Source organism: Oryctolagus cuniculus, chromosome 1, assembly GCF_964237555.1.
Source record: "Oryctolagus cuniculus chromosome 1, mOryCun1.1, whole genome shotgun sequence".
Lineage (NCBI taxonomy): Eukaryota > Metazoa > Chordata > Mammalia > Lagomorpha > Leporidae > Oryctolagus > Oryctolagus cuniculus.
Window position 1 is genome coordinate 135,206,471 of NC_091432.1, and position 18,324 is coordinate 135,224,794.

Sequence of the window (18,324 nt, forward strand, 5' to 3'; positions counted from 1 at the left end):
TGGGGACTGGATTCCTGGCTCCTGATTCCAGCCTAGTCCAGCAGGAATTTGGGGAGTGAGTTGGTGGACAGGAGCTCGCTCTCTCCCTCTCCCTCTCTTAAATAAATAAAAATATAAAACAGCAACAACACAAACAGCTCAGGCTTGGACTGAGTCTAAATCAAAGCCTTCAATCCCAGTAAAATAGGTAACCACTGTGCCCCAGTAATGTCCACGCGAAGCAGCATAAGAAAGGCCATTAACAGAGGAAGGCTCTGGCTGTCCCAGTCCCATGTCAATATCAGCTACATATAATTACTTTTCTTGTCTGGCAAATGGAAAGGCAGAACACGACTTCTCTGTGTGTCCAAGGTTTGTTGACCTGGCAATTTGAAAGTGAATTAAGTGAAATTCTGCCCTGCTGTAGGAACTGCCATTTCTCTGTAAAAGGAACCAATTAACTCTGATGCGGACCCGGTAATGGACAATCATCTGCTTCCATTTGTGGTGGAGAGCTGAGCGGCCTGCAAAGAACAGTGAGCTCAGAGGCAGGTACAGGGAGACATCCACCTGAACAGGAGAGAATCTGGACCACACCAGTGAACACGGTCTCTGATGAATGCTTCCCACCCCCTGCCTTGGGTCAACCTTTCAGCCAGAAAAAAGAATTTAGTTTCTGGTTAATGCTTTTTTTTCCCCTTGGGTCAACCTTGTAGCCAGAGAAGCCCTCCAATGGCTTGCCATTGTGCAAGTCCTGTGCGAGAGCAATGGGGCTGGGCGGAACGAGAATGACAATGACAATGACAATCGGGCTCAATCGGAAAGGCGCTGTCCAAGGACCAATTGTCTGGAATACAAAAGCTCACATTGCAAATGAGATGTTGATAAACTACAGCATCCAGTGGGAGACTATTAGGCTTTTTTACTGGTCTGGGGAAATCTGGATCAAAACAGAATGAGTTTTCCTGTGTGTTTGTGTTGGGGAGGGGTACACGGGTTGGAAATCGGATGTGACAGCGAAAGAACGTCTCACTGGCAGTGCACCTGCGGAATTACTGAGAATGCAATGGAAATGGTACCAGAGAGTTATGAAAATCCTGGAGGAAGGATACCTGAGAACCTTTAGGTAACCATAAAAATAGTGAACAACCAATTCTCTCACAATCATTATTTTTGGCAATTTTCACATGGGGCTAAATCGCGCAAAAAGTCTCCCCAAAGACCGATTTCCTACTTACTCTGGTCGGGTGCTTGGAAAATAGAAATATCAGGGTGACATACATTAGGAGCCCGCCAAAGGACACCAGCTGCTGTTGGCCCAGCTTGGCAGTATCGAGGATCAGCCAGCACATAACCGCCAGGATCAGTGAGCTCCAAATCACCCTACGAGAATGGGGATAGAGACACTGGTTGAGCTGCCTTGAAAATCATCATTAGATTTGAACACACTAAAGACAGAGTAACACGCCCTGGCGCAGGAACCGGTGCTTTTGGAAACTGCAAGAGACCCTATGATTGTGGCTATGGTGGCTCAGAGTTAAAAAAAATTCATCAAACATTCTGCAACTCGGGGCCCTTTGAGCTAAGAATCTATGCTGGCTTGCAGCTCCCCTGGGGTCTAGTAGGCATGCTTGCATGGCAGAGTTGGGAAGAATGCTCTACTGGGATTGCACAGTCCTGGTCTATTCGGCCACAGTGTGGGAAGTTTCTCAGTAGATCCCATGAGCATCTCACTGGAGAGTCCCACCCAGTAGGATCACGTGGAGGGAGAGAAGGTAGCAGATGGGATCTGGATGTGGGATCCGACAGGAGAGAGTTGGCTTGAAGAATTCCCAAGGAGGCCAACTTTGTGCCCGGATTGGGAAGGTGCCTCTTGGATCGGAACTGTCCCAGCCCTGACCTCTTCCTGGCTTTGGGGCTGCTTTAGAAGCAGGTTAGAGGGAGAATGGGGCTGTGCAGGCCCCTGCCGGGACACTTGGCCAAGTTCTGGTTTCATTATTGTGTGGGACAGGATGTCCTAATACTAAAAATATATCCTTGGAGAGGGCATTTAGCCTAGAGGTTGTGACCCCCGCACGAGAGTGGCTGGGTTTAATTCCGGGTCCTGGCTCCTGATTCCAGCTTCCTGCCAGTGCAGGCCCTGGGAGACAGGGGTGATGGCCCAAGCACTGGCGTCCCAGTCACTCGTGGAAAACCTGGCTTGAGTTTCCAGCTCCTGACTGCGGCCTGGCCCAGCCCTGGCCTTCTGTAGGTATCTGGAGAGTGATACAGTAGATAGGAGATATCTGTGTCTGTATGTCTGTCTGTCTCCCAAATAAAATACAAAAGAAAGTCTATTGACCATCGAACAACTGACTAAAGAAATGAGCAGACGGCCAAACCCATGCCTGCTCTGCCCATATTCTTGCACGGTGCTGTACTCTCCACTGCTTCCCGATACATGGATCCAGCATCTGTCATGGAGGACACGGAAGATTACTAATGTCTTTTGGACATTTGATTAAGCAGCTCTTGAAATTATGGCAGCCCGTCACCTCTCATTGAGGCTTTGCTTTCTTCATTGTCCAACGGACTCCTGAGCTTCAGTGTCCCATAAACGAGGAAGCAATTTCAGGGCACACTTTTGGGAACAGTGTGGGAGAAGACGAACACCCCCCCCGCCCCGGGGCAGTAAGAGAACCAGGTGGTACAGTTACCACTTGAGCCAGAACCAGTGGCGGTTCAGAAACCTCCTCCCAGGAGAGAGGATCTCGTCCATCCGACGTTCGTATTTGACCATCAGGCGGTCCCAGATGACAAAGAAGATGGCAGCCACGGTGATCACAAAAAGAGGAAGGGCTCTGTGGAAGTTCAGCACGCAGGCTGTGGTCACCAGCACCAGATACCCTGTGCAGGAGGCAGACACAGGCGTGAAACATCACCCACGCCAGCTGGACCCCAGCCTCCAGCCTGGTCTGACTCCAGCAAGGAGAGGATTAATCAAGGAAACTCTGAATACATGGGGCGCTTACTATTTGCTTTCTTTGATGGGGGGTGGGGGGTGGGAGTGGGTGAGGAGTTTGCGAAGGCTTTCTTTTTTTTTTCAAAGCAAGTCCCTAAGATTTCCATCATGAATCTAAGAGGACAAAGGGTGAAGTCTTTGCATCCAGCATCCTCTCCTGTTTGAATCTTGACGCTCGATCATGGGCCTGTCACATGGTAGGAATCAGCTTGTCCCTTGCCCAGCGAGACTCAGCAGGTGAGCTACGACCTGATGAGAGCTGGGACCAACGCAGATCCAGAGGCATTGATCCTCCTGGACTGGAGGTTAGATTTGACCTAAGCTTCAGCAGTGACGTAGCGACCTGTCGACAATCTCTGTGTGCCACAGACTCTCTAAGGAAGGGGTTGGGGTGGTTTCCCAGGCGGTTGTTTGGCAAGTGATATGGTTAGAATATAACCCCAGGGGCTGGTGCTGTGGTTGCAGAGGGTTAAGCCACTGCCTGCAATGCCTGCACCCCATATGAGCGCCGGTTTGAGTCCTGGCTGCTCCACTTCCAATCCAGATCCCTGCTAATGCACCTGGGAAAGCAGTGGAAAATGACAAAAGTTCTTGGGCCCCTGCAGCCACATAGGAGACCTGGAAGAAGCTCCTGGCTTCTGGCTTTGGATCAGCCAGGCCCTGGCCGTTGCGGCCATTTGGGGAGTGAACCAGTGGATGGAAGACCTCTCTCTCTCTCTCTCTCTCTCTCTCCATCTCTATCTCACCCTCTCTCTCTGTAATTCTGACTTATAAATAAATAAATAAATAAATCTTAAAAAAGAAAAAAGAACATCACCATGAAGTTCAGTGTTGGAACTCAGTCTCCTGATTCTTATTTACTGATATTTGGAGGTGAGGATTTGGGGTGGGGATTAGGATTAGCCGAGGCCATGAAGGTGACATTATTGGCTCTATCATAAGAGGAATGGAGATGAGACAGAGTGCACATGGGATGCCTCCTGCTGTGTTCTGAAGCAGCAGGAAGCCCTCACCAGACACCTAGCTTCTAGAGCCGTGAGTGGAAGGAGCCTTTATTCTGCAAAAATTCCCAGCCTTGGTATTCAGTTATAGCAACAGACTCGACTACAAACAGTAAGTGATTCAAACAAGTAGCTGCTGGCCTCCCAAATGGGCCTCTATGCCGCACTCCCCCAACCCCACCCAAGACCAAAGATGCCGGTGCCTTGATTTACTTCTCTACTCCTCTGGAGAGGTCTGTGGGATCCAGGGAAGGGGCAAGGTTTCTGAAAGAAAGCAGTTAGTGGGGTTGCGGCAGGCGCTGTGGTGGGTTGCAATCCCTATGGACGCCGGTTCAAGTCCTGGCTACTCCACTTCTAATCCAGCTCCCTGCTAATGCACCTGGGAAAGCAGTGGAAGATGGCACAAGTGCTTGGGACCCTGCACCCATGTGGGAGACGTGGGTGAATTTCATGGCTCCTTGCTTTGATATGCTCAGCTTTAGCCATTGCAGCCATTTGGAGAGTAAACTAGCAGATGAAGACCGCCCATGTCCCTTCCTGAAACTCTGCCTTGCAAATGAATAAAACAAATCTTAAAAAAGTAGAGACAATGGCCTTCCCACCCTGCCTTGGTATTTACCTGCTAATAAAATGCCCCAGATGATATAGCGAAGGGTGGTTTTGTGTTTCCTGCAAAAATCGCAGACTCTATCATACTTCCTTGCCAAGCACCTGCAACACAAAAGCAAAATGGCACAGACAAGTAAACACCAAGAACATGGGATAACTGGCACACTAAGGCCAGTTTGAGCTTTGTTGCATGAACAGATAGATCTAGGAGGGGGCACATGTCTTACAAAATCCAAATGGGAAATTGGTTTCATTTCAGACGTAACTCAACCCCGGCTTGCATCAGTCTTCACTGAATGAGGGTACCAAGCCCCAAGGGATTAGGGAGTGGCAGAGAGCACATACTGGAGCGGAAGTGGAAGGCAGTCACCGAGGGTGGTTGTTTCTGGGTAGGAAGTGGATCACATGTGACAGCGACCAGAATCACCGTGTGAGCCTTTCACAGTACGGGAGGCACGTGACCATGCGTGCTCAGAATCAGAGACCATTGGGAGAAAGAGAAGGGTGGTACATGGCTGATGGTGGAGAGGCTGCAGATACAGCCACGGTGCAGCGGTCAAGGGATGTCGAGGGACTTCTGGCACCTGTGGGATGACGTCATCAGATTCTTTAATGGCAGGGAGGACGTGTGGTCCATTAGAGCAGCCCAACTCTGCAGAAAGTGAGGTAGCTGCAAATCGACACGCGGGCCCCTGGGTCTCCAAGCTGGATCGATTCTCATCTCCCTGGTGATGGAGTCATCCGTCCCAGGAACATTAACGACACCTACGGGCCTCTGACCACCCGAGAGAATATACCCCAATCTCCTTGGCCACAGGCTCATTCATGGAAAACAAAACTCAGCTCAGCCTTCTGAGGTGCCAAATATTCCTGATGGTATACGCGACTCTTTCCGAAAAGTTCATGGAAAAATGGAATTAAAAGATGAGCTTATTTTGGTGTGGGAAAAAAAAAACTTAAAAGTTTTACACAGTTTCCATTTTCTAAGCAATTAGAAAAACTTTTATTTTCATTTATTGGAAAGGAAGAGTGACAGGCAAAAAGAGATTTCTCACTTACTGGTTCACTACTCAAATGTCTGCAAAAGCCAGAGTGCAGCCAGGCTATAGCCAGGTCTCCCATGTGGGTGTCAGGGGCCCAGGCACTTGGGTCAGCTCCTGCCTCCTAGCGTGGCCATCAGCAGGAAGCTGGATCTGAATCCAGGACCCAAGCCAGCCTCTCTAACATGAGATGTGGGCATCCCGAGAAGTGACTTAAGCTGCTGTGCCAAATGCCCACTCGAATCTATGAGATTTTTGAAGTCACTCATACGCAGAGATCTCAATACCTTTTGCACCAAAATAAATTTAGTCTTTCATTCTGTTTTCCACAAATTACACACACACACACACACACACACACACAACCTTGTATGTAACTTGAACTGGATCAACCCAAGTTGTGGGCATTCGGAGAGGGAACCAGTGGATAGGTGTGTGTGCGTGCTCTCCCTCTCTCCCTCTCAAATAAATGAATAAAATTTAAAAAAGGAAGACAATGGACAAATATTGTAGTGTTAAGAGTACCCAGACAATCCTGGACTAAGAATCAGAGACTGACATTGTGAGCCAGCTCTGTTCCCACCCAGCTGACAGAACTCGGCTAAGCCACTTCTCTTAGCTTCACTCTTCTGGGCCCCAACCTTACAGAGCCATAGGCACAGGGAATGCTATCAGGATACCACAGGTAAGAGGAATAGTTTGTTGGGATTTAGAGTGGATTCCATCCTCAGGAATTGATTATTACTGACTGACATGGAGAAGATGCATTATCTATCTACTTTTGTAAGACTTGGAGCTATTAGTTGGTAATTTCCACCTTTAATTAGAAGACTATCCTGGTACATTTAAACTGAGATAGTGGGTGTCCAGGACATGAGCAGCTTGAAATGACCCCACTGCTCATTCGAGAGCTCCATCAATTTTTCCAAAAAATGGCTTTGGGTGGAGTGTCAGAGTGTGGATGGTGGTGGCAATCTTTACTAAATCAGAATAAACCTCAGACATCAGAAAGGGGAAAGCCAAGTGCTAAACCCCAACAGGAAGTGGGCGTGGCTAATAAATGTCAGATAAGCAAAGTGCTAAACCCCAGCAGGAAGTGGGCGTGGCTACTTCCCTACCCTTTGGTGTGCATTTCTTCATCCACCTCATTGTCATCGTCATCGTCATCTTTGTTTCTTGCAGGATCCTGTTCAATAATGACTTGTTCTTCACCCTGGAAATCAACCATCAGAAAGCAAGCAACAATGGGTGTCCTGGCATGATGGAACCCTGTCTCCTTAAATGCAGATTTCTGGCACAGAGCTTAAATTAATACCTGAAAAGATGGCTACCAATTATCTACTGCATAGACATTCTTCACCCTTCCCCTTATAATCACAAAAAAGTCCAGGATCACTCCTCTCTCTTTCTTGCAAAGGAATCATTGGTATTTTCTTCTTCTCTTGAGGGATCAGGCTTATGGATCTGCTTTTGGGTCTTGTTCCTCATTGTGACAGTCAAACCCAGCTCTGTTTCAGGCAAATGTAACTAAGGGGGCTGCATACCGCTCCCTCTGTTCTCTGCCGGTTCCAATTTCAAGACTGCAACCAAACAGTTTTATTTTGTTCTCACCCAAGGCCTGGTCTGCAGATGTGAACACTAGCTCTCTGCACCTTCAGGCTATCCTTGGGCTAAGGGGGACTAGTTCCCTCATTGGGTCACTGGGCAAGCCTTTGCTAGAAGTCAGAAGTGTCCTATGCACCTGGGTCATCTTTCACAGGCAATCTTCATTGCTGCAGTGTGACCTCTCAAATCTCCATGACAGGGCGTTGTGGGTAAGGTCGCCACCTGCCATGCTGGCATCCCATATGGGTGCAGGTTCGAGTCTCGGTCGCTCCACTTCTGATCCAGCTCTCCGCTGTGGCCTGGGAAAGCAGTGAAAGAAGGCCCAAGTCCTTGGGCCCCTGCACCCACGTGGGAGACCTGGAGGAAGCTCCTGGCTCCCCACTTCGGATCGGCGCAGCTCTGGCTGTCGTGGCCAATTGGGGAGTGAACCAACGGATGGAAGACCTCTCTTTCTCTCTCTGTCTCTGTCTTTCCTCCTCTCTGTGTAACTCTGACTTTCAAATAAAATAAATGAATCTTAAAAAACAGAATCTCCACGGCCCGTGTTGTTTCCAGGGCGGCCTGGAGGGTTTCCTCTCTCTCTCCACTCTGCTCAGTGCCTCAATGTGCAGTTCTGGCTACGGCCACCAGGGGCAGCAAACGCTGAGGAAGGAAGCAACAGTTTCCTTCCCAGCTGCGGCCAGCGTGGTGATTGTCTTGACCCTAACAAAAATCACAGAAAGAAATCACTAGCGCGTTGCTGAGCAGGAAGGATCCTCAAAGAACAAGTCATCCTCCACTGCCTAACTCTAGCACAATCTGACTCCGGTATCTTGCACTTTCTAAACTGGACCCTAGGGACCAGTAAGATAAGAGGAAACAACCTGCAGTTGTTACAGGGTAACAGTGAGTGCATCCTACTCATTTAATTCTACTGAATGCCTACCAACCGTCAATGTTTGGTAAATGCTTGATTACTGTGATCCCAATTATTACTTTCAACAGCTCAAAGTACCCCAAGTTCCCTACTCTCCGTAGAATGTCTAGCCATACTTTTCTTTTTTCCAATGCCTTTTCACATTTTCAAAGCAACAAGACCCCCACTCCAAACAGCTGCAGTCTTGGGACGTGGGCTCCTGCCTGCCTTTCACAGCCAGAGCAGCTGGGAGGAGTTGTCTTTGCTTTGTCTGAACTCCTTCTCACATCTGCTCACTTCTCAGCTCGCTGTGCCGCAGCTGCTGCGGGAGATGGCCTCTGCCAAGGTCACCCAAAGCTCAGTGCTGCAAAAGCCAGCAGCTCCCCCACTGGTATCAGGTTCCTGTCCCCTACTGCGCACTGTGGACATGTTGGTTTGTTGTGAATTTCTTAATAGACTCTTTTTTTTTTTTTTTTTTTTTTGGTAACATGCAGTGTTACTTACACAGCAAAACTGAAGCTGAGACAAAATTGAAGCATACCCCGTACCCACATATACAACAAGTCTCTGCCACTATTAATATCTTAAGAGATATTAATATATAAGATATATATAAGATTGATATCTTAATACCAGAGTGATGCACTAGTTACAGCTGATAAACCGACAGCCACAGTTGCGTTATCACCCCACGTCCACAGTTCACATTGGGTTCATTCTGGATGTTGGGTGCTTGTGAGTGTGGACAACTGGATAACGACACGGATCTACCATCGCAGTGTCACAGAGAATGACTTTGTTGCCCCAAAAATCTATTTATTGATCCATGCCTCCCCCTGGCCCCTGGCAACCCCTCTTCTTCTGACTGTCTTCAGAGGTTTGCCCTTTCCAGAATGTTGTAGTGTGGGTATCATACGGTACTGGCCTGCCGTCACTCGGTAATATGCCTTTACGATTCCTCCGCATCTGTTCATGGCATGATAGTTCATTCTTCAGAGCTGAAAATGATTGCAACCTCTGCATGTATCTCAGTTTATTTAGCTGTTCACCCACTGGCAGATACCTTAGCTGCTTCCAAGTTTTGGTGGTTATGGATAAATCCACTAGAAACATCTGTGCGTAAATGATTATGTGTTCACAAGCATTGTTTCCTATTTCCTTTGATGTAGAATAGTGATATGAATGCTTTTTATGGCTTATTAAGTGAAATAGACAGATACCAAATGCTAGGCATTGCATTATCAACATATAAGGTGCTATATATTATTAGTATATACAAGTAGGCTCTATGCGTGTATAAAAAATACTAAACCCCAAGATGTTAGGCACTAACATTTTAAACTAAGATTAATTTTTAATTTAAATTGAATTTCATCTGAAGTTACAGCCCTTTTGCTGGTCTTCCAAATTTTGCTGCGGGGGTAATTTTCCAAATTTCCTACCCTACAGAGGTTCTCAAGAGAAGACAGCTTACAAAATGGCCCAAGTGTAGGCACCCAGGACCTTTTTACAGGCAGAGCTGCACAGGTCACTTTTTCACTCTTTTAGCAACAGAAAGATTTCCTTAAAAACTGACCCAGAATTCGGTATATAAGTGAAATAAAGAACTCCTCTAACTCGTTTAACTTAGGGAGTCATTAGGAACTCGTGGGGCATGAGGGACCCGGCTCTAAGAACTGTATCTTAGAGCCTTCCTCTGGTCTGCCTCATTTGCTTTAAACATCGATTGCTCTTGCTGAAGCCAATGCCTTCTGCCTGGAAATGGGGCTTGGACTCTGGAACAGCGGGAAGGGAGAGAAAGCCGGGAAAGAGGGATGCGTGTTCGGCACAGCAGTCAAGAGGGTGCACGGGCCGGCAGCAGGCTAAGCCGCAGCACTGGCATCCCATATGGGCTCCTCCACTTCCGGTCCAGTGGAAGACGGCCCAAGCGTTTGGGCTCCTGCATCCACATGGGAGACCCGGATGAAACTCCTGGCTCCTGGCTTCAGCCTGGCCCAGTCCCAGCTGTTGTGGCCATTTGGAGAATGAACCCGTGTATGGAAGATCTGTCTCTGTGTCTCTCCCTTTCTCTCTCTAACTCTGACTTTAAAAAATAATGCTGCTTGGATTGCCTGCATCTCATATGGGAGTTCCTGAATTTGGGTCGCAGCTCCACACTCAGTTCCAGCTTCCTGCTAATGCATACTCCGGCAGGCAGCAAGTGAGGGCTGAACTACTCGGGGCCCTGCCACCCACATAAAAGACCTGACCCGCGTTCCAACCTCCCAGTTTCAGCCTGGCACTGCAGATATTTGGGGAGGGAACTAGGAGATGGAATTTCTGTCTGTCTGTTGCAGGTTTCTGTTTGTCCGTCTCTCTACCTTCCAAAAAAAATGAAAGGAAAACTCAAAGAAAGTGAGCCTGGGTGAGATGGTTTCTTTAGGGACTTGGAGGTGTACAGAAACACAGTGAGTGTCTGGGCAGTGTTTTCTCCCTGATTCTGCCTAGCACACCTTAACTGCTGTTCAGTTCATTCCTCGGAGTGCCAGCTGAGCACCCCACCCTGTCCTCACAGCTCCCAGCTCCCAGGCGCCTGCCACCCGGCGGCTGCCACAGGGAATCCCTCACGCTACGTCGTCAGATCTACCTGCTTGGTGTTCCCTTGCTCCCCACTTTGTGCAGCTCGATTCCTCACGGAGCTGTTGTTTTCTGACGTGTTCTGGTTTTCCAGGAAATTGTCTTCAATCTAATAGAAAAAAGAAAAGTACAGATTGTAAAAACACGTCAAAGGCAAACATCCTCCAATGAATGAAGCCCAGAATTCTGAAGGTTGAGGCGGCCCAAGATGAGGTGTGCAACGAAGCATTTGATTCCAGACTTATCCAGAAACGTGAGGTTGTTGTTTTTTTTTTTTTCCTTTGTTTTGTTCTGATGGCAAAGACTGGAGGAAGAGGAGGAGGACAGTTGTCCTAGGCTAAGCCAGATGACTCTCTGCTTGAACTCACATGGAACCAGAGGCAGACGGTCCCTCCCCGTGCTGTCATATCACACAGGTTGTTCGGGGGTGGGTGTTGAACCTAGCAGTTAGGATATGCTGGATGTCTCACAGCAGAGTGCCTAGGTTCAGTCCTGGCTGTAGCTCCTGACTCCAGCTTCCTGCTAATGCAAATGGCCATTGTGTGTGTGTGTGTGTGTGTGTGTGAGTGAGGGGGGCAGCGGTGCTGGCTTGCCTGGTTGGGTTCTCCCACATGGGAGACCCAGAGTGAGTACCACAGCTCCTGGCTTACTCCCCTGGTTGCTGTTGGCCATTTGCAGGGGGAGTGAACCAGTGCATGGAATCTCTCTCTCTCTTAAGTAAATTTAACAGCAAAATTAAAAAGTGTACTAAACCACTGGCCAGAGAATTTTTCTTAGCTGTGTTTCATTTAGTTGAGAGCAAATGCTGGTAGGGATGAAAATCCGAAGTAAGAATCACGCCTGCTTGTTTGGGGCTATCTTGATTTTAAGGAACCCGGCTGCTCCCAGTGGGGCCGTCCGAATCCCTCAGCTGCCGTGGCCAGATGTGACAAACACCTGGCTCTCTTTATTTATTTTTTTTGGAGGTGTCCAGTGTTTCTTCCAGCAGGTCCCAACTCGCCTTCTTTGCAACAGCTGGTAGAAGGCACTGGGAACTTCCCCCTACCAGCCCAACAGCTGTGACCTTGTCTTTGAAACAAAGCCAAGTACATGGGTTTGGTTTTAACGTTAGATTTCTGGCTGGCCCCAAGAATGTAGAACTATGCAATTCCAGCTTATGATGGTCACAGTTTTTCACTTATTAAAGCACAAGGGTGTTAATGTCAATACGATCTTACAGCACGCTCATGATGTACCCACAAGATGCGCTGTCATTCTTCCTTCTCATGTTAGAACCGTTGCTATATTACATTGCCTTAATTTTTTCTTTTGCACAAAGCAGACACTAACAATTATTTGTTGTTAAGGAACCTTAAGTTAAGGTTATTTTTTAAAAAGATTATTTATTTATTTGATAGGCAGAATTACACACAGAGAGAGGTCTTCCATCTGCTGGTTCACTCCCCAATTGGCTGCAATGGCTGGAGCTGTGCTGATCCAAAGCCAGGAGCCAGGAGCTTCTACCGGGTCTCCTACGCTGGTGCAGGGGCCCAAGCACTTGGGCCATCCTCCACTGCTTTCCCAGGCCACAGCAGAGAGCTGGACTGGAAGAAGGGCAGCTAGGACTGGAACTAGCGCCCATATGGGATGCCGGCACTGCAGGCGGCAGCTTTAACCACTATGCCACAGCTCCAGCCCCGTGAACCATGGTGATCTTACGGTTGCATTAGTACAGGCCCTCCAGGGCCTCTAGGTACTTGGTATAGAGTACGGAAGACAAATTGCTCATGGCTGAAGGTGGCTGATGGGCACTTAGGGGCTCATTTTGCTGTTCCCTCTCTTTGATGCATGCTGACATTTTCCATAACATCAAGTTAAAAATAAAACCGAGCGCGGGTTGCCGGAAAAACAACTCGGAGCACCGAAGGGCTGGGCCTGAGGTCCCTCTTTCAGAATCCTGACATTTTCTGGTTTCTCAGCTTCCTGATGCTGGCCGCTACTGCCATCTGGTGGCTGGACCTGAAACTAACTAGTGCGACACAAGGCAGGCTCCCGCCTCTTAGCAGTTAATGAAAGTGGAGGGGGGTGTGTGTGTTTTGGGGAGAGAGGGTTATGGTATCAGGGCACCTCGGAATGCAGGAATGCAGTTTTCGCAGGATAATGTGCTCGTTCTGCCCCCAGCAGAGGAGATGCCTTGGCCTTTCAGTATTTTCAGCAAGATCAATGCCTGCCCTTGAGAGTTTCCATCAGAAATAATAGAGTTATTGTGCGCCTTGAATAGGACCTGAAAAATAATCAGTATGACACCTGTTTTCCTGCTTCCTTTCCGGTTGAAGTCCTGGGACCATACCTGGTGGCTATAATGACTTCTTAGTCCATTGTTTGACTCCAGGTATTTCGCAAATCTCCTCATGCCGACAACCATGGCAAAGCCCATCGCTCTACTGAACAGGTGGGGAAGTGGTGGGAATTATGTACTCGTATTTTACAGTAAACCACTGTAAAACAGCTGTTTATCTGAGAAGCAGACAAGGAGAGAGCTCCTATCTGCTGGTTCACTCCCCAAACGCATGCAGTGAACGGTACTGGGACAGGACAGGAACTCCATCAGGGTCTCCCACACGGATGGCAGGAGCTCAACTACTTGAACCACCAAGTGCTGCCTCTCCCAGGGCCTGTGTTGGTAGGAAGCTGGAGTTGGTAGTGGGAGCCGGGTATCCCACCCAGGTTCCCCTACATGGAACACGGGCATCTTAACCACAAGGCTAAACACACACCCTGGTTTTACGTATTTTACATTTTCTGAAAGGGGTCCACAAGAAATACCAGATTTCCTACTTGAGGCCTAGAGATTGCACACAGCTTCGATCACACTGGCAGAACCTAATCACAACCAAGACAGGGGCAGAGAGGGGGGACCTGGACACCTTTTTCTTCTCTGCAGTGGTAGGTCCTGCTGAAATTCTAAGTCATGGTTCTACAGGAAAATGGTGAACCATAGCTATCGGAGACAATTAGCTGACTTGGCCACAATATACTCTGTTCAGATTACAGAGCTTAGAGGCTACCAGCTATGAGGTTTTTTTTTTTTTTTTAGTTTTTTTTTTTTTTTTTTTTTTTTTTTTGACAGGCAGAGTGAACAGTGAGAGAGAGACAGAGAGAAAGGTCTTCCTTTGCCATTGGTTCACCCTCCAATGGCCGCTGCGGCCAGCATGCTGCGGCCGGCGCACCGCGCTGATCCGAAGGCAAGAGCCAGGTGCTTATCCTGGTCTCCCATGGGGTGCAGGACCCTAGCACTTGGGCCATCCTCCACTGCCTTCCCAGGCCACAGCAGAGAGCTGGGCTGGAAGAGGGGCAACCGGGACAGAATCTGGCGCCCCAACCGGGACTAGAACCCGGTGTGCCAGCACCGCTAGGTGGAGGATTAGCCTAGTGAGCCGCTGTGCCAGCTCCAGCTGTGAGTTTTTAAATGATTGATTGATCTGAAAGGCAGAGTGAAAGAGAAGCATAGGAGGTGTGTGTGTGGGGGGAGATCTTCCATCGCTGGTTCACTCCCCAAATGGCTGCAATGGCCAGGGCTGAGCCAGATTGAAGCCCGGAGCCTGGAACTCCATCTGGGTCTCCCTCATGGGTGTAGGTTTTATTCTTCACCTGTAGTAGCCTGAAAGGGGAGGAGAGAACCTCTTGATGGATGTGTCTAGATATTTCCGCCTCTATTTCCTTCATCTATGCCATTTGTAAACAGACATTCAGGCTTCTCAGAGTTTGAGAGTGGACCCCCTGAGCACACCCGTCAATTCCTTTTCATGTCCTAAATTCAGCCTTGCTGGGTGACGACCCGACGGCTGCCTTTTTCACCTTTCTGAGTCAGTGAGGTGTTTTCCAAGTCCACAACTGCTCTGCTGTTCTGATTCAGTCCAGGCCTTGGCTGTCAGGCGACTGAATGCTCTCAGCTCTTGCCTTCCCTTTTGTGCTGTTTTTTCAACAGCTCCATTCAGATGTGATTTTTCTGTTTTATTTTTGCTTTTCTTCTCAAGACTTGCACTTCTTTTTGTTTGAATGGTTCTCTTTATGGCCAACATAACAGGATCTTCTCCAGCTCCCTTCTTTTTTGCCTCATTATTTTTACTCGATTTTAGCTGAGTAAATAAATATATATATATATACACATATTTTAGTATTTAGTTTTCTGTCTTACACTGCAACTAATAACTCCTTTGACTTCCCAAAATGAGGAAACTGGCCTACTTACTATGTGTTCTTTTCTCCCCATTCAAAGAGTGTTCTAATGATCCATATTGTCAGGTGCTTCAATGTTTTTAATTTGTTCTGTATTTTTAACACCTTGAATTGTTTGCCATTCAAAATGGACCATCCCTTGGGGCTGGCGCTGTGGTACAGTCAGTTAACGCCCTGGTCTGAAGTGCTGGCATCCCATATGGGCGCTGGTTCTAGTCCTGGCTGCTCCACTTCCGATCCAGCTCTCTGCTGTGGCCTGGGAAAGCAGTGGAGGATGGCCCAAGTCCTTGGGCCCCTGCACCTGTGTGGGAGACCTGGAAGAAGCTCCTGGCTCCTGGCTTCAGATTAGTGCAGCTCAGGCCATTGGGCCAATTGGGGAGTGAACCAGTGAATGGAAGACCTCTCTCTCTTTCTCCTTCTCTCTCTGTGTAACTCTGACTTTCAAATAAATAATAAATAAATCTAAAAAAAAAGTATGGGAGAAAATGGAATTAAAAGATATAATTTATTTTGTTGCAAAAAAGAAAAACAACTGAGATCCATGTGTAGCTTCTTCATAGTACGCATTTTCCTGAACTTTCTGAAAACGCCCTGTAGGTAGGTGAGTAGGCAGATGACCAAATGAGCAGCTGTGATCAGCCATCAGATCTGACCGACTGTGTGAGGTCTTCTGGTCGAGGTTTATCATCCTGGCTACTCTGCGTCTGATCCGACTTCCTGCTAATCCAAATTCCTGCTGGGATTCAGCAGAAGACGCTTTAAGTACGTGGGCACTTTCCATCCACCTGGGAGACCCGGATGGAGTGCCTGGCTCCTGGTTTTGGTCTGGCCCGGCCCCGGCTGTTGCTAAGAATTTTGAGAGTAAACCCGTAGATGAAAGATCTCTCCCTCTGCAGACCCCACAATCTTTTTTCATATGAAAAAGAGCCGAGAAATGGAAGCCAAGTGACACAAGCCAGGCATAGCAAGAAGGGGAGACCAGGGAAGCTCAAACCAGCAGTGAAAGCAAGAGGTGTTCACAAATGCAGGAGCCTCACTCCTGCCAAAGGGCAGATCCGCTTCTTAGAGAAGTGTGCAGGGTGGGCACGGCCTCTGCACTGGCCTGAGAGATGGCCTCCCGCGCCCAACGCAGCCGCAAGCGTTTCTGCCATTTTCAACACTTCCATCATTTCCACTCCTGTCTTTGCATATCTACAGTGCAAACTAGGCTTTCGCGACTGAATTGGAGACGGTGCACTTTGCATACTGGCCACGGCCAAAGGACCAAGCAGGTTTCATACGATTCCCGAAATGGCCAGTCTGAGACCAGATCCCGCCCCGGCCTCTTCGGGCTGCAAAACCCGAGTCACATGATATCACACAGCTTACCTTAGAGGCCTCTGAGGAGGATCAAATACCCAACTCAAGTGAAGGTTTAAATAGTGACTGGATATAGGAAATACTGTGCAGTGCAAAATAAAAGCAAAAACCAAGTTACAAGGGAGAAGTGAGTTTCACAGGACCAGAGTCGGAAGGGGAGTAGCCTGGAGCTGGTGTGAGTGGCCTATGCAATGTTTCCAGAGATCCTGGACCTCCCAGCTCACTGCTGTGACATCACTAGCATCTGGTCTTGTGTTCACAAAACCATTCACACACCAGGCAGCCAGCCAGAGTGAAAGACAAAAGAGACCAGGTGCACCTGCCAGCCATCCCTGAAAGAACCTTCCCTAAGGGGCCTCATGAGGGCGCTGCTTCTATTGATGTTTCATTGGCCAGAATCTAGTTGCAAGGGACTCTGAGAAATCTAGTTTTTTCCCCCTGGGTGCTCACGTGTCAGCTAAAATCCACTGAAAGGAGAAACCACAGATGAGGAGCAGGGACTTTCAAAAGTTCCAGTTTTCCAGAAGATGGTGTGGGATGTAGAGATGGACCCCTGCCTTCCTGCACCTCCCTGACGCACCTGCTCTGGACCTGCAGTCATGCGTGAAGTGTGGAGCCGAAGGCAGGAAACAAACCCAGGGACCACACGCACCTGGCTGCAAGGATCTGCAGGGAGAACGCGCTCCAGGATGCTCGCCTTCCAGCACACCTAAAGCTAACGCTACCTAGAGGATGCACATGTGCTGTGGGGGTGGGCGTTTAGCCTAGCGGCCAAGGCATCTTCAGAGTAAGATGCCCGGATCCCGTATCTGAGCGCCTGGATTCTAGTCCCTGCTCCATCTCCTGTCTCTAGCTTCCTGCTAATGTGCACCCTGGGAGGCATCAGCTGAAGGCTCAAGTAATTGGCTGCTTGAATCCCATGGGGGAGACCTGGATTGGTTTCCCACTCCTAGCTTGGGACCACCTCACCCCCGACTCTTGTGGGCATTTGGAAGAACGAATTAGTGGATAGGATCTCTCTCTCTCTTTCTCTTTGCATGTCGCTGTGCCAGCCAAATAAACAAACAAAAAATTTAAATATACAAAATCAAATGTGTGGAATTAAAAGGTACTATCGTTTTAACCAAAACTTCATTTTCACCTGTTGTAAATGTCTTCCTTGTATGTTGTCTAGGGTGACCATATCTAATAAATAAACTCATCTTTGTCAGAAAAGCATTCCAGGCTGGTGTTGTGGTACAGTGAGTTAAGCCACCAACTACAGCGCTGGAAACCCTTATAGGCGCCAGTTCTTTAGTCCTGGCTGCTCCACTTTTTATCCAGCTCCCTGCTGATGTGCCTGGGAAAGCAGCAGAGGATGACCTAAGTGCTAGGGCCCCTGCATGCACGTGGGAGACCCGGATGAAGCTCCTGGCTCCTGGCTTCGGCCTGACCCAGTCCTGGCCTTTGCTGCCATTTTGGGGGTGAACCAGCAGATAGAAGATCTCTCTCTCTCTCTTCAACTCTCCCTCTCGCTTTGTAATTCTGACTCTCAAATGAATAAATAAATCTTAAAACAAAAACAAAACAGAAAAGCATACTGAGATCCTTGGCTACATCTGAGAAAAACTGAAAGCCAAAAAGTGTAAATAAATATGACTAATGCCTGCAACTTACTTGGGCCAGAAAAATTGGATGGATGGATGGATGGATGGATGGGTGGATGGGTGGATGGATGGGTGGATGGATGGATGGATGGGTGGGTGGATGGATGGATGGATGGGTGGATGGATGGATGGATGGATGGGTGGATGGATGGGTGGATGGGTGGATGGATGGATGGATGGATGGGTGGATGGGTGGATGGGTGGGTGGATGGATGGATGGATGGGTGGATGGATGGATGGATGGGTGGATGGGTGGATGGATGGGTGGATGGGTGGATGGATGGATGGGTGGATGGATGGACGGATGATGAAAGTGTGGCACAGGTGAATGCCTATGTTATGAGGCAAGTAGGGT

At 48.5% G+C, this 18,324-nt stretch overlaps 1 protein-coding gene across 1 annotated transcript in view; it reads right to left on the reverse strand.

The window, feature by feature from the left end:
* SLC28A3 (solute carrier family 28 member 3) overlaps positions 1–18,324 on the reverse strand; it is an 86,756-nt gene that overhangs the window by 23,344 nt on the left and 45,088 nt on the right. Inside the window, exons 3-7 of the mRNA XM_017350819.3 lie at positions 10,757–10,855; positions 6,749–6,843; positions 4,601–4,692; positions 2,676–2,865; positions 1,218–1,362 (exon numbers count right to left, since the gene is read on the reverse strand). Of these exons, the coding sequence (XP_017206308.3) occupies positions 1,218–1,362; positions 2,676–2,865; positions 4,601–4,692; positions 6,749–6,843; positions 10,757–10,855 (621 nt within the window). The remainder of the gene's footprint in view (positions 1–1,217; positions 1,363–2,675; positions 2,866–4,600; positions 4,693–6,748; positions 6,844–10,756; positions 10,856–18,324) is intronic.